The following is a 24,594-nucleotide window of genomic DNA, read 5'->3' on the forward strand; positions in this document are numbered from 1 at the left end:
GAGACAGATCAATACCTTATTTTAATAATATTTGAAGGAAGAATTTAGAGTTCTCCATTGGATGAGCTTCCTCTGAGTCAAGCATCTGAGCCCGATATGTGCACAGATCCTTTTCCATACCTGAAACCTGCTCCACTTCCAGTGCGGATTGTCTCAATGAATGCCAGACCTTCTATGCCCATCCTTATATGCGCTTCCTCAAGGTAGAAACCTGGTGTTATCACCTTGGCTTCCTTCCTGCCCCTCACTGCCCACATGTAGTCGTCACCAGGCACTTTGCTACATCCTTCTTGGCATTTCTTACATAAGGCCGCTTTCCTCCATCCCCAGTGCCACTACCTTAGTTGATCCCACTGTCTTGTTACATAATTACACTTGTTGTTGCGTTCTTATCTGCTTAGCCTTCCTCTAATTTTGCCTGCATCTCCTAACATTTTCTAAATTACTGAGTGATCGTTTTAAAATGCAGCTTACTCCCCTGTTCACACACCCATCCATGGCCCCCATTTCTTTCACGATAAATTCCAAAAGTCCTTAGGATGCCACTCAAAGCCCTTTGTGGGTGCATTTCTGTCTACCTCTTTCTCTGCCTTTGTATTTCAGCCCTCTTTTCCCAACTTCCTCTCCTCCTCCTAAAAAACAGCTTTTTATCTATACACATTCTGTGCATAGCTCTTGTGGTCCCACATGGAATCTCCTCATGCTTTTGCTTACCCTGTGCCTTTATGAGAGTGACTCCCTCTCCTGGAATGCTCCCCATATTCCTGTCTCCTCGTGGTTAGCTCAGGTGAGAGAGCATCTACTACTAGAACCTTTGCCTGAACCTGAGTTGGTTTAGGTGCTCCTCTAAGGCTTATTTGCATGTCTTCCTGACTAAACTGTAAGCTCTGAGGGTGCGTATGATTGACCCCTGTATCCCGTATCTCCCCCCACCAGTCACCCTGCATATTAAGGTTTCAGTATAATGTGGTGGCTACTAGTGCACAGCAAAAGCCAGATCATATGGGTTTGAATCCCAGCTCCACCATATACCACCTGTGTGACTCTGGGCAAGTTACTTAACTGCTCCATGCCTCAATTTCCTCATTGTGAAACTGAATAATAATAGGATCAACTGTTTTAGTCTCCTAGGGCTGCCATGACAAAATACCCAAAGTGGGTAACTTTAAAGAACAGAAATTTATTTCTGTTCTGGAGGCTTGGAAGTTCCTTCTGGGTCCTTTATGAGAGCAACTGTTCCATTCCTCTCTCCTAGTTTCTGGTGGCTGCTGGCCGTCCTCGGTGTTCCTTGGTTTATAGACAGATCCTCCCAGGCTGTCTCCCCCTTGTATGTGACTGTTTTCGTGTCTGTCCTTCTCTTTTATAAGAAATCACCCAGAAGGGATTAGAATTAGCACCTACCCTATTCCACTCCAGTATGACCTTATTTAACTTAACTGATAATATCTGCAATGAAAAACCCTATTTCCCCAAACAAGATCACATATGCAGGTTCTGGGGTTAGGACTTCAACATATCTTTTTGGAGAACACAATTCAATCCATAACACCTACCTCATGGGGCTATTGTGAGGATTGAATGAGTTTAAGTGTTTATGCGTGCTAAGCATATGTGTTGGCTGCTGCTATAATTATTATTCTTTTCTTCATCATCATCAGGCACAGTGCTTGGTGAATAATGTGTTCTCAAATTCTTTGTCAGTTGAATTGAATAAAATTTGGCGTGTTTATTTTGGCCTTTTACTAGCCTTTTTTACATGATAGTATATTTCCTTGCCATCCTTTTAATAGGCACATTTTTCCACATGCACACCGAGTCTAGGATCAGACGAGATATGTAAAATTTATCTTGCCTTTATTATTTTTCTTGTTTGCTTCCTAATTCCTAACAGTGTTGCAAGTAGATAAGATTGCAGAAAGTTACCGTAGTGTAAGTGGAGGGGATGGGGAGTTGTTTAATGAATGGAGCATCCTCAGAATGACTATCTTGGGTAAAAAATGAGGTGCTTCTAAATCTACAGAGGAGAGGAGAACATCTTTGTTCAGATTACCTAAAGGTTAAAATTGTTGCAGAGTGCCTCCGCTGTAAGAGGCTCATTTTAGCCTGAAATGTCCAGGGGATCCCAGTTTACATCGTAGTTTAACCAAGAATGTTTTCCTTCCCTCAGTCCATTTCCGGCTTTGTGTTAATTCTCAGATGAAGCTTCTGGAACATTCATGCCTGTATTACAAAGAGATGACCTAGAAGTTACAGTAGGAGCAATTTAAATTCAGTTTAACAGTATGTCCTGGTACTGTTTACAGCAACGGATATGTTCTTTCATTGTTAGTTGCTATTTGTGTTTTACTGGAAAAGGATGATGATACGAAAAATTTCTACCTGTAGCCTCCATTTTTTCTATTTAGGCGTTATATCTTCTGTTTTGTGTCAGTCGTTTTTATGATCATGGAACTGAGATTATGATCATGATGTAGGAGGACTTAAAGGCTAATGTTGAAGGACAGTATTCTCCCTCCCCACCACGGAGTATTGGGAGAACATGTAATGTAGAGGAAAGAGTGGGAGAATGGGACTTGGGTTTGAATTCTAGCTTCATCACTTAGTATTTGGGGAACCTTGTCCATGTCACCTCCAGAGCCTTAGTTTCTTCTTAAGTAGGCATAAATTCTATTTTCCAAACTTGTCAATAGAGTTAAAGGATGTAGCATATATAGTAATAAGTTGGTTTTATAGATTTCTTCTATCCCCTTTTCCAAATAGTTCTTATTAGCAAAGTAGCAAATTATTTAGTTTAGCGTTTCAACCCTATTTGATTCAGACTGCCATGGAAATGAACCACCTTTCTTCCTTTTTCTCTCTGAGAAGATAGACAGTGGACTTTACTTAGCAGTTGCTGCACTTAAGAGAGGCTTACCTGAAAGCCTTTTCATATCATACCTGTGTATCTGGCATGAGGATGCATCCTGGGCAACCCAGAGAAATCTTGGGTGATTCAAGGCTTTGCTGATATTACCCTCTTAGACAGCATGCCCCATGACTCCTGGTTTTATGGAAAAACATACTTCTCCAGCAGTTGCACACTGGTTTCATGTTGACTCTTTATATTAAACCCAGTGGTCTTCTCATTTCTTCCTCAATTGCGTTTTTTATATGTGTGATAAGGAAAACTTCTCTGCTTGTTTAACAGAAAACAAAACCAAATGTTTTTCAGAAGAGGCTTGTATGTACTATCTTCAAAATTAAACAATTGTAAACATCCTTCCTAGGAAGGTGCCTTGGAGTATGTCATTTATCCACACTGGCAGCTACTCTAATAGGAGCAGGTTCTGGGGTTAGGATCAGTGGAGAGGAGTTACAGGTCTGCTTACTGGCTAGCCTTATTACCTGAGAACAAGTCAGTTTCATTCCCTGGGCCCCAGTTTCCTCATCTATAAAATGAGGAGGTTGGATCAGATATACACCTATAAGATTCCTACCAGAACGGAAATTCTGTGATTAGTGGACTTCACAAAGTTGTACCTTGGTTCTGTGATTCGTGGTTATTTGAATAGTGCAAGACTAATGCTTGTTCCTTTTTTAAATGAAAATGGTTCTTGTTAAGTAAATTATAGAAATAATGTGCAAAGGACTATTCAACCTACTAAGACTCATTAATGGCTTTTAATAAATTATTAGCCCCAAACTAAAACCAAACCCACTGCTGTTGAGTTGATTCTGACTCCTAGCAACACTATAAGACTGAGTAGAACTGCCCCATAGGGTTTAAAGCCTGTAAATCTTTACAGGAGCAGACTGCCGCATCTTGCTTCTGTGGAGTGGCTGGTGGGTTTGAACTATGGACCTTTTGGTTAGCAGCCAGGCGCTTTAACCACTGCACCACCAGGGCCCCTTATTATTAGCACCAGGGTACACAAAATCTGCTAGTTACGGCGGTCTTTTTTCCCTTCATTCTTAATTTAGAATCACATGTTCTTATCCATTTGTCTTGGTTATTTGAAAACAAATAATGCCTCATTTATTTACAACAAGATTCTCCAGTTTACATTTTTCACCATTTGAGAATAGTTTTCTAAAAATTTGTCTGAATGTGTATAATTTTTGATTATGCTATTGTTGAGACCACATTTAGGCCTATACATACTTTAATAGTACTTACAGGATATTGGTGTCCCTCTTGAAATATAATAATGAATCAATTTTTGAGGACCAGTTATCTCTGCAGTTGCATTAAGTCTTTTGTTTTAACAGAACTGTATAAAAACTGGGATATTATCAGGTTGTATCATGAGAACCACTCATAAATTGATCAGACCAGCAGGCTCTCATGTCAAGCAACAGTAATAACAAAATTTACTCCTTTATGAATAGACTCAGAAACAGCCAAATGGTCATTGTATTTGGAATATTTTGTCTTTTCGGAATAAATTCATGACAAACTTGAATTAAATTAGTTGGCCAAACAGACTCTCAAACATAAGCCTTTTGATTTTCAGACTATGTGAGAGTAGAATATTAGATGGCCTGCCCTGCTCCACCTGCACCCAGCAGAGCTAGGTGTCAGCCCCAGCGGCTCATGAGGGCATGGAAACTGTAGAAACAAACAAGTAGAATGGTGTTTATGGAAGCATAAGAGATGTCAGAATAGCCAACTGGTTGATTAGTCCACTTGGCAGGCCAGCTAGAATTGTAGTCTGATAATAACTATTCCTATGAATACAGTCAGTTTTCTGTGAAAGAGAACAAAGATGTTAAAACCTGAGTACAGGCATAAACTGGATTGTTGATAACATTGTATAAACTTTCAGAATAAAATTATACTTTTATGGGTCTAATCTTACTATGTGCATGATAGTGTTAAAATGCAAACCTAGTTTTATAGGATTGTGACATACCGGTTGGATAATGCCAGCTGAATTTATCTAAATTTCAGCAGCCATATTTTGAGCTTCAGCTATTTTATGTTATTCTTAAAATTCTTAATGTCCACTTGGTTATAATACAATCTATATAAAGTTCCGTGTTATTATCATTGTTATTATCACTGATTAATAGTTGACTTTAAAGTTAAGGGACATTTCATTTTAATGTCTATATTGCTGTTTAAGTAATAATTAAAACATCATCACACGATAGCATTTATTAAAATTGTGTATTTTAATTTCTTTCTCAAAAGTTTGTTATGCTCAAAATGCATTAAAATATTCAGCAATTTTTAATTTATTATAAACCTGTTGCTATTCATCATAGAATCTTAAATGGAAAAAATTAATCATTTCACTTTTTCTGAGCTCCAGCAGGTTTTTATCTAAAATCTACTTTGAAAAAAAATTGTATCTATTTTATTTTTAAAGTTCTCTTGAGAAGTAGCTCTTATCAAATTACACTTTTCAGGATTTTAGATAAATATACTTTCAGTAGAGCTGTGATTAAAACAATATCTTCTGTTCTTAAAGGTTTTATGTTTTCTCAAAATACCAGAAAGATTTTTTTCTGTCGTAAAAACATTTTTATCTTTGCAGTAACTTGTGAACTAAGTACTTACCTGCTCCTGATATCCTATTTAGATGGTATAAGATAAGCTTTTATTCACTATAATATGAGGTCAAGTTAAGTTTGAAATACCATATTTTGTGTTAACGTATATCAACTCTCCCAGATCTGTATAAATCTTTGTGCAGTTGCATTTCTTTGGTCATGTATGGGATTTTGATTTATTGCCTTTGCACTGTATTGAGCATCTGTTCATTAGCACTACATGCAGAATGTTAGGAGACGGCATCTTAGTGATAGAGAAGATCAAGGAGCTCATTTAGGCCTAACTCACACTCTGTCTTAGTTATTTAGTGCTGCTTTAACAGAAATACCACAAGTGGATGGCTTTAACAAACAGAAATTTATTCTCTTGTAGTCTTGGAAGCTAGAAGTCCAAATTTAGGGTGCCAGCTCCAGGGGAAGGCTTTCTCTGTCGGCTCTGAGGAAAGGTCTGTGTCATCAATCTTCCCCTGGTCAGGAACTTCTCAGCACAGGGACCCTGGGTCCAAAGGACGTGCTTCCCTCCTGATTCTTCATTCTTGTTGGTAGGAGGTCCCTCTGTCTCTCTGCTTACTTCTCTCTTTTATATCTCAAAAGAGATAGACTAAAGGTACGAGCTAATCTTATAAATGGAGTTCTGCCTCATTAACATAACTGCTTCTGATCCTGCCTCATTAACATCATAGAGCTAGGATTTACAACACATAGGAAAATCACATCAGATGACAAAATGGTGGACAATCACACAACACTGGGAATCATGGCCTAGCCAAGTTGATGCACATTTTTGGGGGACACAATTCAATCTGTAACACACCCTAAACAGGCACTTCTGTTTGCCCTCTTCCTCTTTGTAAAAATTCAAATGTGAGCCATCATTTCCTTGCTTAAGATTCTATAATACTTCTCTCCTATGCGTGGGACCAAGTCCCTGCCCCTTAGGGTGGCATCTAACACCTCACATAACTTGCCACTATCCTTTACTGCCATTCTGCATTGCCAGGGGAGGGTTGGGGTTAGGGCTGAGCTTAGAGTTAGGGTTTCCAGGGAAAGAGTTTAGATTTAGAGCCAGGAAGGACCTGGGTTAAGATCCTGGTATCATTTATCACCTAAGCTCTGTGAACTTGTGCAAATTAATTTTTTTTGAGCTTCAATCCCTCCTCTGTAAAATGGGAATGACAATTATCTCACAAAGTTGTTATGAGCATTAAATGTAATAAGGTGTGTGCAGTGCCCACCAGGGAAGTCTTCTTAGATTAGTACAGGCCACATTTCTTGCCAGCTTGTCAGCAGGGCAGCGTCAGGCATTCCTCTTAGCATGGGCCCTCTCAGCTGTCATGCAAGTGGCAGCTCATATACTTACTTCAGAGCCCTTGTCTCCTCACATGACACAGTTTAGGTACAAAGTGCGAGATCCACATCAGACAGGTATAGGAGCTGTGCTGACTTAGAAGAAGCCTCATGCCCTATAACTTGTTGCCATCAAGTCAATTCCCACTCCTAGTGACAGCCATTATCTCTTATAACAATTCTTTTGCATTGTTGTAGGGTTCCTCACAAGGGATTATATTCAGGAAGGCCCAAAACATGGCGTCCTCTTCAGATATTTACAGCTCATTCATAATTCCTCCTGGTCCAGATGCAATTTTACCAATCAGGGGTCATTTTACCACAAGCAGTGTTGCCTAGCAATATAGTTGACACCTATCATCTTACCTGGTTTCCAGAGTAACAGAACTTGTGGTCTAACCTTAGGTCAGATTCTCAAACAACAGGAGAGAAGGTTTTGTTAACTCTTTCATCCCAGTATGTAACAGACCCAACCAGGGGCCTCGCATATTATCAAAATATGCTAGTTCATTCCTTCAAGAAATATTTAAGAGTATGCACTATAAGTCAAGCACTGTGCCAGACACTGGGAATAGAGTGGTAAGTTTAAGAAGATCTGGTATCCACCTTCATATTGTTTACTCCATCCATGATGCTCTTAAATACTTTCATTGCCTAGACAACTCCTATTTATCCTTCAAAGGCTGACTCAGATGTTACCTCTTTGAAGTCCATCTCTACTCTACTCCCCTAGCACTGAATTAATGGATTGGTTTTCGAGATCCATGAGTCCCCTAAAGTAATAAAATAGTATGCAGATTATACCTGCCTGTGGGAATGTATGTTTGAGAAAAGGGGCTAAATCTTCCATCAAATTTTCAAAAGTATCTGTGTCTCCCCTCCTCCACAAGAGTTTAGACTCACTACTCTGTTATAAGCATTTATTGTGGTTTTGTTATTTGTTTATAGGTCTACAGTCTATACTAGATTGTAAGTACCTTGAGAGAGGGACTGTACGTGTTAATATTTTGTCCTAGCACAATGCCTGACTCATAATAGGCTCTTAAGAAATGTATGTTGAAAGAATTGCTTCTTGATGTCCTTAACAGGCTCAGCAGTTGAAGGATGCAAGTGGTGTAGTATTCCTTAATTTGAAAGGGAAAGTTCTTCCTTATATTAAACTAAGATCAACCTTTCTTGTTCCTATCTCTGTCCTTTGGAGTTAGAAATTAAGTGTTTCCCCTCTTCCACATTGTAATTGCCTTTTTCTGAGATCATAGTTTATTAGAAAATTGAACTGTATATGTGAAGATTGTTGAAATGTCAAATGTTTTGTTACATATACACTTACTCCTCATTTATCGACTGTCTTGTTGTCTGACATTTTGCATTTATAGCAACAGTAAAAAATCTGCTCTCTGGCTATTTTCACAGTAACAATGTACGTCTGGCAGTAACTAACACCGAGGTGTGAGGTGAGAATAATGCTGGCTATGTGTTATGTGTCAACTTAGCTGGACCATGATTCTCAGTGGTTTGGTGGTTATGTAATGATACAATTTGGCAGTTATATAATGATGTAATTCAGCAGTTATGTAATGATGTAGTTAGCCTCCGTTTTGTGATCTGATGTAGTCACCCTCCATTTTCACATAAATGCCAATTTTTGGATAACAACCAGGTCTTTGGAATGTAACCATTTCAATAAGTGAGGGGTTGGTGTATATTTACCACAATTTAAAAAGTACATTAAAAAAAGGCTAACATGGGGAATGATTTAAAAATAGTACTTTTACATTTAAATATTATAACTTAAAACATGTAAATGTACATTAATTCACTAGTATTTTATTATGGGGCTAATATCTTTTTGTAGAATACGAATCTGCTCCTGTATAGATTTTTCACACAAATCATCCTAAATTCATCACCTACAATCTCCAGTTTGGGTTTGTTTAAAGTAGAATGAGAATTTAGTCACTCTAAAAGCAATCTGATTACATACTTTTTCGAGATGTTTACTGTCTCCCTGTCCTCCTAGTGTTCTACAATTGTCTTTCCCACATATAAATCACCAGTGATTTTTTTTTAACAACTTGCTTTTATAGACTCTGAAATCTTCAGTTTCCAAAGGAATAGCAACTCATTTCAGTGGTTTATATAATGTTTAATTAAATTATATAACGGGTAACTGGCATAAACAAGTCTGTGATCAAACACAGTTGATTCTTTATAAGCAAATGTTTCAGCTGATAGCACCAGAAGTGCATAAGCATGCAAGGTGCTTTAAGCATTCACAATGCTCACACATTGGGAAGACCATCTGCATGTTTCTGATCGCTCGTGGCTAAATTATTTTGAAATTTCCTTATAAGCAGTTTTATTTATTTTTCAATGGCTTTATTTATTTATTTTTTGTACTTTAGATGAAGGTTTGCAGAGCAAATTAGTTTCTCGTTAAACAATTAATACACATATTGTTTTGTGACATTGGTTGCCAACCCCATGACATATCAACACTTTCCCCCCTCGACCTTGGTTTCCCGTTACCAGCTTTCCTATCCCTCCTGCCTTCTTGTTCCTGCGCCTCATCTGGTGTGCCCATTTAGTCTCATTTTGTTTTATGGGGCTGTCTAACCTTTGGCTGAAGGGTGAACCTCAGGAGTGACTTCATTACTGAGCTAAAAGTGTGTCCAGGGGCCATACTCTCAGGGTTTCTCCAGTATCTGTCAGACCAGTAAGTCTAGTCTTTTTTTGTGAGTTAGAATTTTGTTCTGCATTTTCTCTAGCTCTGTCCTGGACCCTCTCTTGTGATCCCTGTCCGAGCAGTCGGTGGTGGTAGCCTGGCACCATGTGGTTGTGCTGGACTCAGTCTGGTGGAGGCTGCGGTAGTTGTGGTCCATTAGTTTGGACTAATCTTTCCCTTGTGTCTTTAATTTTCTTCATTCTCCCTTGCCCTCATGAGCAGTTTTAAACACCTCATCATCCTGCCCACTTTTCTTCTCCTCTTAGACTACTGGTCATCCTAGTTTAGGAAAGAGATAAACCGTATTTGTTTTTCCAAGTGTTAAAGTCTCAGGTGTCTGCTGTTGTCCTGGCGAGGGGGGAGGGGGATGAAATCCTTAAAAAAATTGATAGCAAGTAAAAAGCAGCTATTTAACTATAAAGATGTTGTAAGCATAAAAAATAATGGAAGAGAGGAGCTTAATTTTGCTCTTGAGTAGACTAGACTTAGTGACTCCTGTCATGGATTGAATTGTGTCCCCCCAAAATATCTGGCAACTTGGCTGGGTCATGATTTCCAGTATTGTATGATTGTGTACCATTCTGTAATCTGATGGGATTTCCTTATGTGTTGTAAGCTCTATCACCATGATCTAATTAGATGGATTAGTGGCAGTTATACTGATGAGGTTTACAAGATTAGATAGTGTCTTAAGCCAATCTCTTTTGAGATATAAAAGAGAGAAGTGAGCAGAGACACATGAGGACCTCATACCATCAAGAAAGCAGTGCTAGGAGCAGAGCGCATCCTTTGGACCTGAGGTTCTTGCACAGAGAAGCTCCTAGACCAAGGAAAGATTGATGACACAGACCTTCCTCCAGAGCCAACAGAGAAAGCATTCACTTGGAGCTGATGCCCTGAGTTTCGACTTGTAGCCTATTGGACTGTGAGAGAATAAATTTCTCTGTGAAAGCCATCCACTTGTGGTATTTCCTTTACAGTGGCACTAGATGACTAAGACATCTCCCAAAGAACAGAGTATACAAAGAGAGAAATAGTAACTTTATAGCAGAGAAACCTGGCAGATGCTACCTTAACCAAGTGATCAAGGTTAACATCACTATTGATAGATAAGTCATGTTGATATAATGTACCCTCTAATGTGATGTGATTAGAAGGGTGCCACACCTCTATGGTATTCTCCAAAACCCATAACCCTAGTCTAATTGTAAGAAAACATCAAACTCAAATTGGAGGGTATTCTATAGAATACTGGACCAGTTCTCTTCAAAACTCTCAAGGTCGTGAAAAATAAGGAAAGACTGAGAAGCTGTCACAGACCAGAGGAGACTAGGGCAACATGATGACCAAATGCAATGTGGCATGGATTGGATCCTGGAACAGAAAAAAAGGACGTTAGTAGAAAAACTGGTGAAATTCACATAAAGTCTGTAATTTTGACCAGTGTACCTCATTACGTAAGATATTAACATTAGGAAAAGCTGAGTGAAGTATATACAGGAACTGTGTGTACTATCTTTGTAACTTTTCTGTAGAGCTAAAATTATTCCAAAATAAAAAGTTTATAGAAATAAGAATGAAAGAAATGACACAAGAAAGGGCTAAATGATTTGAAATTTAAAACACATAAGTTAGGAGGCAATAACACTGAAAAAAATATTTGCAACATGATAGATAAAGGGTTAATATTCTTAATATTGGAGCCCTGGTGGTGCAGTGGTTAAGTGATACAGCTGCTAACCAAAAGGTCAGTAGTTCAAATCCACTTATTCACTTCTTGGAAACCTTCTGGGGCAGTTCTACTTTGTCCTCTCTGGTCACTATGGGTCGGAATCAACTCAGCAGCATCAGGTTTATTCTTGATATTGAAGCCCTGGTGACACAGTGGTTAAGAGCTTGGCTGTTAACCAAAAGATCAGCAGTTTGAATCCACCAGCCTCTCCTTAAAACCCTGTGGTGCAGTTCTACTCAGTCCTATAGGGTCAGTATGAGTTGGAATCGACTCGACAGCATCAGTTTTTTTTTTTTTTCTTTGTGTTCTTAATATAGAATATACTTTTACAAGATAACAAGAGCATACTAATACGTCACTAGAAAGTAGTCATTGATCACAATTCATAAAAGAAACACAATGGTCAATAAACATGAAAAAAATTAAATCTCACCAGTAGTTGAAAAATTATCCATTTAAGCAGTATTAGGAACATTTTCACCCATTAAATTTGCAAAGATAGAAAAATAATAGTATTAATTCCAAAGAAGGTAATTGGGTGAATTATAGATTGATGCAACTTTTCTGGGAAGCAGTTTGCTAATATGGTTATAAGCTTTTAAAGTATTCATATCATTTTTATTTGTAATCACATGTATAAGATTTTTCCAAGGAAATAATCAGAGATGTAAACAAATTTTCTTTGAGGAATGTCCATCACAGGGTTATTGATAATAAAAACTTCAAAACAACCTAAATATCTAATAGTGAGAAAATGATTTAAGAAGTTATGGCATACCTATGGAATAGAAAATTGTGGAGCCATTACAAATCATGATATAACTTAAGAAAAGCAATAAAAGTAAGATAAAGTTCACATATACCCTTAGATCCCAGACTTTATGCATATATGTAGAAACATGTCTTTTAAAAGGATGGCAAGAAAATATGCCATCATGTAAAAATTAATTACTTGTCTTTGGGTAGTGAGAAATGGATGATTTTTGTTTTCTTTATACCTCTCTGCATTTTCAAAATTGTCTATTTAGAGTATATATTACTTTTATAATTGGGAAAAAGATTAACATTGCAAGCAATATGGTTGATGAATTTCTTTCATCTTTATTGTTGATTTAATTAAGAAAATGGGTAAATTTCATTTTGTGCTGTGAAAAATATCATTTCCTCTTTCCACTAGGAAGCTCCTCAGGGTGCTCCCACTGCCGAGTGAGAACTGGGGAGCTCTCGTTGGAGAATGGTGTTGTCATCCTGACCCCTTTGCTAATAAGCCACTTCATCCACAAGAGAATGACTGTTTTACTGGAGACTCTTTCTTCTTGGTGAATTTAAGAAGCAATTCATGGCAGCCAAGACCTGAACTTGGCCGAGTAGGGATGCATTGTCTTTCTTCTGAGAACCATTTTGAGTTGGTAAAATATCTGTTCAAAATAAATGTTGATTTTGAGGTTGGCTTAGATCTGGTTTCTCCAATCTTTTCTTAATTCAGGCTTGTTGCACAGACCATTCTAAAGCCTGAAATACATTATTTTCATCTGCCTGTATTCTCCAGGCTCTGCTGCATTGCTCTAGGATGAGCATATGACCTTAAACTGAAACAGCCATGGAGAGATGGAGGAATAGGGAAAGAGAACTTCTTCATGCATAGAAACACGGGAGTGCTACTATTTTATAAACCAAAATGCCTTTCTTTCTCATTTTTAGGACAGTATTCCACGGTCCATGTACATTTTATTCTCGTACCAAAAAACCAAACCAAACCCATTGTCATCGAGTCGATTCCGACTCATAGCAACCCTATAGGGCACAGTAGAACTGCCCACAGAGTTTCTAAGGAGCAGCTGGTGGAGTTGAACATTTAAAGTAAAAGTGTTCTCTTGCTCCAGGATATTTTCTATTCAATTAAGAAGCCAAACCAAACCCACTGCTGTCTAGTCGATTCTGACTCACAAGGACCCTGTGGGACACAGTATAACTGCCCCATAGAGTTTCCGAGGCTGTAAATCTTTATGGAAGCAGACTGCCACATCTTTTTCTTACAGAGTGGCTGGTGGGTTCGAATTGCCGACCTTTCAGTTAGCGGCCAAGTGCTTAACCACTGTGCCAGAGGGCTCCACATAGATATTTACTGTTTCTGCCCATAGTCTAGATTTCTGCTGATGTCATAAAAGCAGATGCCTTCAAAGAAAAGGGGGAAATGGAGGAGCCCAAGCACGTATATGAAGCTCGTGCTGTAGATTCTAAGTTGGTGCTTGACAATGTAAGGTCAGGTGGCTCTTGGTGTATAAGTTGCTTTAAGGAAAAGGCAGTTTTCTCTCACTGCAGAGAATAAGTGGTTTACTTTATTTTAAAAGAAAATCAATGGCATTAGCTTGGCCCTTGTGAGAAATAATTCCCGATGGCGAGTTGATACAGATGTCATTTAAAAAGTAAAGAAAACCATGACCAGAGAATATTCTTTTTAACATCTGATTATTGGTGGAAACAAAAACATTGTTTTTTTTAATTTTGTTTAGAACTCATTTAATTTTTGTAATAAAATGTGACTTTCAACGGGAAACATGCAGCAGTTGGGCGCCTCTTATGCTGTAAATTAGTTTATAGAACTATTTTCTATTTTGAGGACTATTAAGGAAGTTCTTTAAGTATTGAGGTTAAATTGATGTCAGTTAAAATTATTTAAGCACCTCATCTATTACTGTAAACACAAATGCCTTTACCTAAATATGGTTCGTTTTAAATTGTAGTACTTTAATATTCTGTTTTTAAAAGGTAAATGGTAAGAAGCTAATCTAAATTGTTATAATTATATTTAACTTGATTATACTAAGTTTATATTTTAATCTAAATTTATATACCCATACTTCATGTGTTTTAACTTTCATATTTGTGATCAAGGTATAAATTTTTAAAATATTTAGAAAGTGTGAGCAGCAGAGGAGTGGAGAAAGATTAAATAAGAGAAACTATTAATTTCCCTATTAGACAAACTATGCTCTCTTTAAAAAAAACCAAAACCATACCCCCTGCCATGGAGTCGATTCCGACTCATAGCGACCTTATAGGACAGAGTAGAACTGCCCTACAGGGTTTCCAAGGTTGTAAATCTTATGGAAGCAGACTGCCACATCTTTCTCCCACGGAGCTGCTGGTGGGTTCAAACCACCGTGGACTTTTCAGTTAGCAGCTGAGCACTTTAACCACTGTGCCACCAGGGCTCCTTATTTGCCTTCTATGCTGAGATAGTTTTCTCAAGTCTGTGTCTTTGTCAGGTATATGATACCATTGGGCAAGAATTTCTCTTAATTGTAAACAACCATACAATATGTTAAGGAAGATATCATAGTTTTTAGTATCAAGGAGACTGTGGGAAATTACTATTATGACAAGCTGCTGTTGGCAAGATTGTTTTCAAGTTAGCCTAGATGGAAGTTTCACTTTAATTGCATACTGTAGCAGTTGAAAGAGTATGCCTGTGACCAAAATAGTAACATAAATTTGGAGGAACATGCTTAAACAGTGTTCTCAAAGGCTCCTGTGGGAACAAGGCTGCTCTGTGCTGTTGAAAACCTATTTCTCATATCACCCAGTCTAGCCATCTAGCAGGGTTTTGAAATGTCACATGGTGACACAGCATCCTAATGGTATCTCTTGGGAAACATTTTTTTGGCGAGACAATATCAAGGGTCCTTAGAAATTGAAACAACACAAAGGAAAATAAAAACGAGGACAGGAAGCTAATCCACCTCTCTGAGCAGCCATGCCATCTCTCAGATATATTGATTTAATTAGTCCACAACAATGTCTTTGATGTTTGCTTTATAGAGCTCCCACACTGTTAGGCTGCTTCATTATACAACTTGCTTTATGATTTCCTTTACGCATAGGTCAACAAAAATGCATTACAAAGCAGAGTTTCTCTTTAAACAAAATTAAGTGTTACGTAATATCTTAATAAAAACTATCTGATTTTTAAAAACAGTGCAAACAAAGTCTTACACTTGTTTCTTTCCCTCAATGCTCCCTTAGTATGTACGGTATTTTATTTGTGCATCTCTTACTGTGGCAGAATGGACCTTTAATTTTCAAAAGATGTATGCTAATGATTTTCCCTTATTCTTACATTCATTTGTCATCTCTTGTACTGTTTTTGGTTCCTACCAGCATAATAAAACCTGCATCTTGTAATAGGATGATAAAGGTGGTGCCTCAGCCTTTTGTAAGAGTTGTAATATTATTCTAGACTTAGAAAGTGTGGCCACAATGTGACTTCATGCCATTTTTTTAAAAAGGTAAAGGAAATTGAACTTTGATTATGTTACTGCTAGTAAGTATGACTAACATTTTTACCTTTTTCCCCCCTCCTGGAGTACTTAACAGTAATTTATTGATTTTGGTGATTTGTTTGTTTTGTTAAATCCATGTATATTTTTGTTTGTTTGTTTCCGGAAAATGAATTGTTGAATTTATAAACATTCACAAAAGTAAGAAGAATGTTATTGTGAACCACAGTATACCAATCATCCTATTCATCAGTTACGATTTTTTCTGTTTCTTTTTCTTTTTTCTTTTACTGAAGTACTTCAGAGCAAATCCCAGATATTATATTACTTCATCCCTACATGTTTCAGTATGTATTTCTAAAAGTATGGATTTTTTTCCCTACATAACCACAGTTCCATTATCATACTTAACAAAATGAACAATTATTCCTTGACGGTACAATAACCAATCTATATACAGATTTGGCTGATTATCTCAAAAGTGTCTTTTACTGTAGGTTTGCTTGAATCAATAGCCATAAATTTGGTTTTTTGAGGTAGTTGGTTCTTTATTGATCAGATTTTAAAACCCTGGTTACCTGTGCCTGGTAAGGGTAGAATCTTATTTAGAAAACAAACAGACAGAACACACATTTTCTGCCTCAGTGAGAGAAAAAACTAAATGTGCTGCAAGAGCAGTTATAAATGAAATATATAACAGAGCACGTGACAAAAATTTTCTGCTTCAAATAGAAAACTTGTCTTCTGAAGCATTGGTACTCTAATGTTGTATATTTGTTTTTAGAAAAGGCCTTAGTTTTTGGTAAGATTTAATGAGGTGGTCAGATTTAACTTATACAAAATGGATCATTTTTAAAAAATATTTTTACTACCAATTTGGAGTCGCACAGGTATGTTTTACTGTAAGAAAGCATGAAACTGTAGAAATGTCACCCTTTACAGTTGAGCATACTGGTTTATGAGCTGTATTCTTCCTGTAACCTTGCCTGGTCCTTAAACAAATTGGCACCTGCCTTGGTCTCTGTATCTATTACCTATGATGGGAATGACGTCATCCAGTTAGTTCCCCCTCTTGGCCAGGCTCTGACACCTGCTGTCTGTGATGCACTGCCTATAAGGATGTCAGTGGTAAGGCCAGAGATGATACAGTCTGTTAACCCCCTTCATGAATGTTCCTAGATATATTTTTGAGCCAGGTCTGATCTGAATTATGGAGCTTATATTGTGCTTTTGTTTCCTCAGCAGAGACTTTTAGAGAGACTGGAGAATCTGTTCCAATTCCGCAGTTAGACTAGAAAAAAAATGAGATAAGTATATTACCAAAGATTTCTTCAGTGTATGAAGAGATTCCTCTCAAGCTTCCTTCATGGGGAAGAGCCCTATGGCACTTACGGAATTTTACTGCTAGCCTGGGTATGAAGTTGGGCAAAAGGATGAATCACAGAGAAATACCCCAATATTAGTTGTGCAATTGCTTTGGACTTTTTTGACCTTTAACTAAAGTAAGAAATACATTTTCTTAAAGATCCTGTCATACACACACACATGCCTCAAGCAAAAGTTTCTTGAAGCAGTACTTAACCCTATGTTTGAAGCTCTGATATTCTCTATTTCATTAAAAAAATGTAGTCTATAACCCACTAAATTGGTTCCATGATCCATTAATGGCTTGTGACCTGTAGTTTGGGGAATACTTGGCATTGTGCTTAAAAACATAGGCTTTAGCATCTGAGGGACCTGGATTCAGGTAGCAGCTCTCTCAGTTACTAGCAGCAAGTCCGTGGAACTCAATGTGCTTCCTATGTAACTTTTTAGAAAGTAGCTATTTATGTCAAGTGAAATATAATTGTACTAATCAATTAAGACTTACTCCTTAGATTAATACATACAATTTCTCACATAAGAAAGTTACTGTCCTCCCTCACTTAGACCAATACTCTCTATTCTTTGGCTTCCCAATAGGGGTAACCTCAAACGGCCAGAATTGTAGAACTGATCCTTCTCCCTGCCCACCTTTTGTGACTTCTGCCATGTTGCCATGTATCTGTTTGCCAGAAGTGCTTTATGACTTTAAAAAATATCAGTACTATGGATGTGAAAGGACATTCTTTTGTTTGTATGATGATTAAGTCACTGCTAGCTATTTTAATGTGTACCCTAAATAATGAAATAGTATTTTTAAATGTTTTGAAGTTAAAGAATATTTCAGGAATTTGTCCCATAACACTATCCATTTTTCCATTTATAGTGCATATCTTAAATTGAAAAATAGAATTATATGAACAAGTTAAATATTTTATTTTCTGAATTGTGGGTAGTTATGAGTTACAGATTATTTTTACATAAGTTAAACTGGACTGGGAGTCAAAATAATGTGAGCTCAAGTTCTGACGCTTCTGTTTTGTAGACACATGAGTTAGGGCAAGTCATCTACCCTTTCTGCCTTTGTTACCCACCAACTGCCTATTCTAAATTAGAAGGCTATTTGGGAGCGCTTTTTGTAAATGTAGGAGCATTGGTGGCACAGTGGTTAAGAGCCAAAAGGTCGGCAGTTCGAATCCACCAGCTTCCTTGGAAACTATATGGGGCGGTTGTACTCTGTCCTGTAGGGTCACTATGAGTTGGAATTGACTCAGTGGCAGTAGGTAATAGGTTTGTAAATATAAGCTACTTATTGTTCAAATTAATTTGGTACCATTTGGCTCATCAAGAAATCGCTAGGTTTGGAAAAGTCAGTCTGTGCATCATTCTGTCTTTAGATTTGAAAAAAATGATCTATGCATTTGAATTATGCATTGAAACTAAATGTATTCCCAGTATTTAGTAGAGGGCAGAATAAAATGTAAAGTTCAATGTATACTCTAGAGACTATGTTAAAATTATATATTCCTTTTAAGAAAAGCTGAATGACATTTAAATGACATTTTTCTGTTCTACAGAAACCAAAGACAAATACCAAAGTAATTTGTAAGCGTTGCAAGGTAATGTTGGGAGAGACCATGTCATCAGGTAAGAATTTCATACCAAAAAGGCAAAATGATTGCCTTATTATTAAAACAAAACAAAACGAAAAAGCAATAGAACAAGATTTTATAGTAAATGCATTGGAAAGATAGATGATTAATATATGTTATACAGTAGATGCTTTTCAAAATAGAAACCAACTAACCAATATCATCCAATATGCCAAGAAGCTTTTATATTTAGGCCTTTATAAGTGCATAGAAATGAGTTTTAAGCATTAAGCAATGGAGTCATTTTCAGTTTTTCATATCTTTTTGTAGATATAAAGCCAATAGTATAAAGTTTGTACTTGGTTCTGTCCTAAAGAAGATTGGGGCCTTTTTCTTAACATAACTCCTCAATCAGAAGAGCTGGTACCCAGAGACTGAGAAGTTGCTTTTCCTGGCTGCCATCTGCCTCAGGGCCGTTTCATAGAGTGTTTGTGGGAGAAGTTCTCTTGAAAGGGAAGAAGCACATTCTGAGTTTTGTGCTTGGTTTCTTGTTTCTTTTTCTCAGTAGTGTTAATTATGTTTTATGTAAAGTCTGTTACACTGCTTTAAAATGAAATAATGAAAACCCTGATAATTAAAATGCTTCGCTATTTAAAGATATGGCTTTAAAATGTCTAGAGAGCTGCAACGTGAGGTTTGTGGATGATGAATAATTGCTTTTAATATAATTAATTAGAAAATGTGAGTTTAAGTGAAGCTATTGTACTTAAGGGGAAGGCAGATGGTATTTTTTGTTTGTTTTTCAAATCATCAAAATCTTGTATGTACTTGCTTAGAGGAGCAGAAAAGGAAGGATGAATATTAAATGATGCCACGCTCAATGTCATTTTTGGAAAATAAAAGCAAACCTCTTAATTGACAATTTAGAAAATTTTAAGGCTTCTAGTTAAATAAGATGAATTTATTTTTTAATTTTTTTTCTTTCTGAAACCCAGTTAAAATGACAGTTAAAGAATATAAAAGATGTACATCCACAAAAAGAAAGAGAAATGGAAAGGAGATGACAGAGATGTAAACAAATTTTTGGAAGCTAGAAATCTGAGAAATGGTAACATACCTGAAGGTTGGAGGAAGCTGCAGTCTACATATCTGCAGAAGGTCATTTGGGTGAGGAACGAGGCAATATTCACTGTGGAGCCCTATAGCAGTTCAGAATTTTGAGACACCAGGTAACAGGGAGGGCAGTCTGACATAAGGGGCTGGAAGCAGGGCGATTAATTCAGAGTCTATATATGGAGCCATTAGACTCCTAGTTCTCCTGTTCCACTTGTAACTTGCTCATATCCTCCAGATAGGAGACTGGAGGACCGTTTCTTGAAATAATTGAAGAGAACCAACCAGAGAAAAGGCATGCAGATTCTGACTCTTGTATTCAGTCACCTTGAAATCAGCAAGCCTTCCCTGGCACACAAGAGTTTCCTCTTAGCATTTTACTTCCTTGTACTTATATATGAATGGATTGCTGAAGAGCACCAAACATTTGAGGAAACTTCCAACAGAAAAGGGAACAAAGCAGATTAATGAGCAAGCAAGCAGAGTAAAGGCACTTAGAAGCAGACTATGTATACAATGGAAGAAAACCTAAAAAAAAACTTGACCGTAATAAACGTCCTTGGAGAAATGCAATAATATTGTCTCCGTAATTCACAGGACTAAGAGTTAAAATGTAATAGCTTACAAAAAACCTAATCAAAAGACTGGAAGATAAAATTAAGGAAATATCCCAGAAATACTCAGAAATGGGAACCAAAAAGCAGAGAGAAAAAATTGGAGAGGAAATTAAAAAAAAATTGTCATGTGAACTTCCTGAGAATGGGAGCATTGTCTATTTTATCACTGTTACTTCAGTACTTAGAACATACATGGTACATAGTAGGTTCTCGGTAAATATTTGTTGAATGAATGAATAAATTGAATTTTTGAAGACACCAAACATGTAGCTAATAGAAATTCTAGAAAGGAAGAATATAGACAACAGGGTATAGGAAATTATCAAAGAAGAAAAATTAGAAAAACCATATTACAACAGTTTTTTAGAACTAAAAACTTAATAAAAACAACTTGCATTTCTTGACTGGAAGATCCCACTGAATGCCCAATATGATTATTGGAGGGGTGTCAGAGAAGCCACTCCAAACCACATCATTTAGTAATTTTAGAACACCAAGGATGAAATTTCCAGAGAGAAAAAACAACGTACCGAAGATAAGGAATTAGAATGGCCATTGAGTTTCATAAGAGCAGTACTGAAAGCTAAAAGTCAATGAAACAATGCCTTCGAACTTTAGAAGGAAGAAAATTTTCAAGCCACAGTTCTACACAGTCAAATCTTCAGTTGAGTGTGAAGATTTCAAATATACTTCTAGAAATACAACGTCTCAAAAAATAGACCTCAAAGATATATTTTCCTCAGGAATCTACCATAGGATATATATCACCAAAATGAGGGATTTAACCTAGAAAGAGATGATATGGGGTTCAGGAAACGGCATCCACCACAAAAGAGCAAGATAAGGAAGTTCCAGGGTCAGAGATGTACAACATGCCTAGAGAACAACTAGCCTGGGCTGAAGCAAGGGGAGGGAAGGTTGCAGTAAATACTTTTCCCGTTATAAGGTGGAATTAATAGATAATTTGATTTGTTTGACTACGTGTAGACAATAATCTTGAGACAAGCCATATTATCATTTGGGAAGAATTAGCTAGGGGTGCTTAGAAAACTAAACAAATGAAAAAGAAAGCAATTATTTACTCCAAGAAAAAGAAAAGGAAACAGGAAACATCTCCATAGTATCATTATGGTCATAATAATGTAAACACTGAATATTGATTTAACAAAAAATTATTATGTAATGCACATATTAGGAAGGTGAATATGTGTGAGTGTGGGGGGTAGTGTAAAAGAGCTATATACACATCTCTAAAAATAAATCAGTAGGATTCCACTTCCAAATATGGCGGTATACAGATATTGGACAATTCTACCCACAATGGCAGGTTCAAAAAATTATTAAAAACAACCAGATTAGAACAAGATTCCCAAGAATGGAGAGCAGATTTTAGTCACTGATTGGTTCAAAACTTACATGGAAATTTTATTTACTATTTGTGTGATAAGTATATATATAACAAAACATTTGCCATTTCAGCATTTTTTTTATACAATTCAGTGGCATTAATTATGTTCATCAGATTGTGCAACCATTGCCACTGTCCATTTTTCCATCACCCTTTAACAGAAGCTCAGTGCTCCTTAAGCAATGACTCCTTTTCTCCCGCTCCCTCCCATCTTTGGCAACCAGTAATGAACTTGAAAAAGGTCACAAAGAATGGGTAAATTAATAGTCAGACAATGATAAGGATAAAGAGGTTTTCAAAAGATTTTAGATACAAGATAGACACCAGTTTAAATTCAAAAGCTCTATAACTTTGTGAAAAGTCAAAGCTAAAGTAAGAAAAAAAACAATTCTTCCATGTAATGGAATACTACGCAGCCATTATAGAGAATGTAGTCAGCTGTATCTCCAAGATATTATATTGTTAAAATAAACAAGGTATAGAACAACAACAACAAATAACTATAGTGGGCACTGGAAAATGACTAAAGTGAAGCAACACTTTAAGAAATGTTTAGTCATGAAAAACTACTACTACCTTGGATAAGAACAGCAAGTTTATGACCTTCTTGCCTGGGGACGTTGCCATCCTCCCAGCTTGAGCAGCAAAAACCCACAGCTTTACTGTATAGAGATGATGGATTCAGTTCAAGGTAGGTGGTGGAGCAGCTAGAAATTTAAGGGGGAGATTTTGGAAGCAAGAGGGACATCAAATTATTTGATGACAGTTAAACTATGCAGGTGTGGATACTCTTTAGGGAGGCAGGCTAAACAAAGTAAAACTGAATAAAACTCAAGATAAACAGGCACATAAGTAAACTAGACTTCCATCAATGTGAACTAACAAAAACAGCAAACAATAGAAACAGATGTTTGTTATTGGAATGATCAAATATAGACTGTACTCACTACATTTAACAATACAAAAGACAGGTTTGAATATATCTCAGATGAAAAGGAAACTAACAGTAAGCATATTTAAAAGATTCACAATAGGATTTCTGAAATAAATTATAATTGAAATTGAAAATTCAGTGGATGGTTTAACATAACTTGAAGAAAGAGAACAGAGGTAGATGAGAAGAAAAATCTGTAACTAGCAGAGAGAGACAAAGAGGCAGAAAGTACAGAAGACATAGAGCATACACTCAGAAGATCTAATGTATGTTTAATCAGACTTCCAGAAAAGGAAAGAATGGGGCATAGGCAATATTTGAAGAAATAATTGCTGAGATGTCCCAAAACTGATGAAAAACAACAATATACAAATTCAAGAGACCAAATGAACTCCAATTCAGTGAGGTCCAAGTTGGATAAATAAAAAGAAATCCATACCTAGACACATTAGAATTATACTCTGGAAAATTAAAAACAGAAAATCTTAAAAGCAACCAGAGAAAAAGGACAGATTACCGTCAAAGGAGCAGCAGTAGTGGAAGTTTGAAGACTGGAATGATATTGTCAATGTGCACAAAGAAATAATTGTTAACGGAGAATTTTATATCAGGCAAAAATATCCTTCAAAGATGAAGGCAAAGATAAACATATTTTCTGACAAACAAAACGTGGAATAATTCACCACTAGTAGTTGACCACAGCCTTGAGTATGGATTACACCTCAACCTAAAGAAAACAAAAATCCTCACAACTGGAGCAAGAAGCAGCATCATGATACATGGAGAAAAGATTGAAGTTGTTAAGGATTTCATTTTACTTGGATCCACAATCAACACCCATGGCAGCGGCAGTGAAGAAATCAAAAGACTCATTGCGTTGGGCAAACCTGTTGCAGAAAATGTCTTTAAAGTGTTGAAAAGCAAAGATGTCACCCTGAAGACTAAGGTGCGCCTAACCCAAGCCATGGTGTTTTCAGTTGCTTCATGTGCATGCAAAAGCTGGACGATGAATAAGGAAGACCGAAGAATTGACGCCTTTGAATTGTGGTGTTGGCGAAGAATATTGAATATACCATGGACTGCCAAAAGAACAAACAAATCTGTCTTGGAAGATGTACAACCAGAATGCTCCTTAGAAGCAAGGGTGACAAGACTATGTCTCAGATACTTCAGGCATGTTATCAGGAGGGATCAGTCCCTGGAGAAGGACATCATGCTTGGTCAGGTAGAGGGCCAGCGAAAAATGGGAAGACCCCCAACAAGATGGATTGGCACAGTGGCTGCAACAATGGACTCATGCATGACAACGATTGTGAGGATGGCGCAGGACCGGGCAATATTTCATTCTGTTGTACATAAGGTTGCTATGAGTTGGAACCAACTTGATGACACCTAACAACAAGAAGTTTCTTTTTAAAAGAAATTCTTTCTACTTGTATATCAGGTAGATGAAAATCTCCCCGGATAGAAGTTCTGAGCTCTAAGAAAGAATGGTATGAAAGTGGTAAATATGTGGATGACATTAGAATGAATATTAACTATATAAAATAATAATAATTGTGGATTAAAATTTTACAATTACAGCTTAACAACAGTTGAGATGAAAAGGGTCACTTCATAATGTTAAAAGGTTCAATTCTGTATCTAATAACATGGCTTCAAAATAGTAAAGTGAAAATTAACAGAATTTCAAGGAGAAATAGGTAAATCCACCATCATGATTCTTTGGTATATAATAATTTGTTAAGCTGTCTATTGATTTTAATTTTTACCCTTCTCTATGTGTTACATTGAACAGTTGAAAACATTAAAAAAAAAAAAAAATCGACACCACTGTTGTTACTGGCTGCATAGAATTCTGTTGCCTAAATTTATAATTGTTTAACTCATCCTCAATTTTTAGGTATTTAGTTTGTTTTCAAATTTTTCTGTTAATATTATTATGAGCA

The 24,594-nt window shown here is 36.8% G+C and overlaps 1 protein-coding gene across 4 annotated transcripts in view; it reads left to right on the plus strand.

Annotated features, from left to right (window-relative positions):
- The window catches only part of UBE3D (ubiquitin protein ligase E3D), a 162,653-nt gene that overhangs the window by 24,026 nt on the left and 114,033 nt on the right, over window positions 1–24,594 (plus strand). For 3 of the 4 annotated variants that reach the window (XM_023740391.1, XM_023740389.1, XM_023740392.1), the window contains exons 4-5: window positions 12,517–12,748; window positions 18,559–18,628. In XM_023740391.1, the coding sequence (XP_023596159.1) occupies window positions 12,517–12,748; window positions 18,559–18,628 (302 nt within the window). The remainder of the gene's footprint in view (window positions 1–12,516; window positions 12,749–18,558; window positions 18,629–24,594) is intronic. The other variant, XM_023740390.1, reaches the window with a different exon arrangement.

Source organism: Trichechus manatus, unplaced genomic scaffold (genome assembly GCF_000243295.1).
Source record: "Trichechus manatus latirostris isolate Lorelei unplaced genomic scaffold, TriManLat1.0 scaffold00154, whole genome shotgun sequence".
Taxonomy (NCBI): domain Eukaryota; kingdom Metazoa; phylum Chordata; class Mammalia; order Sirenia; family Trichechidae; genus Trichechus; species Trichechus manatus.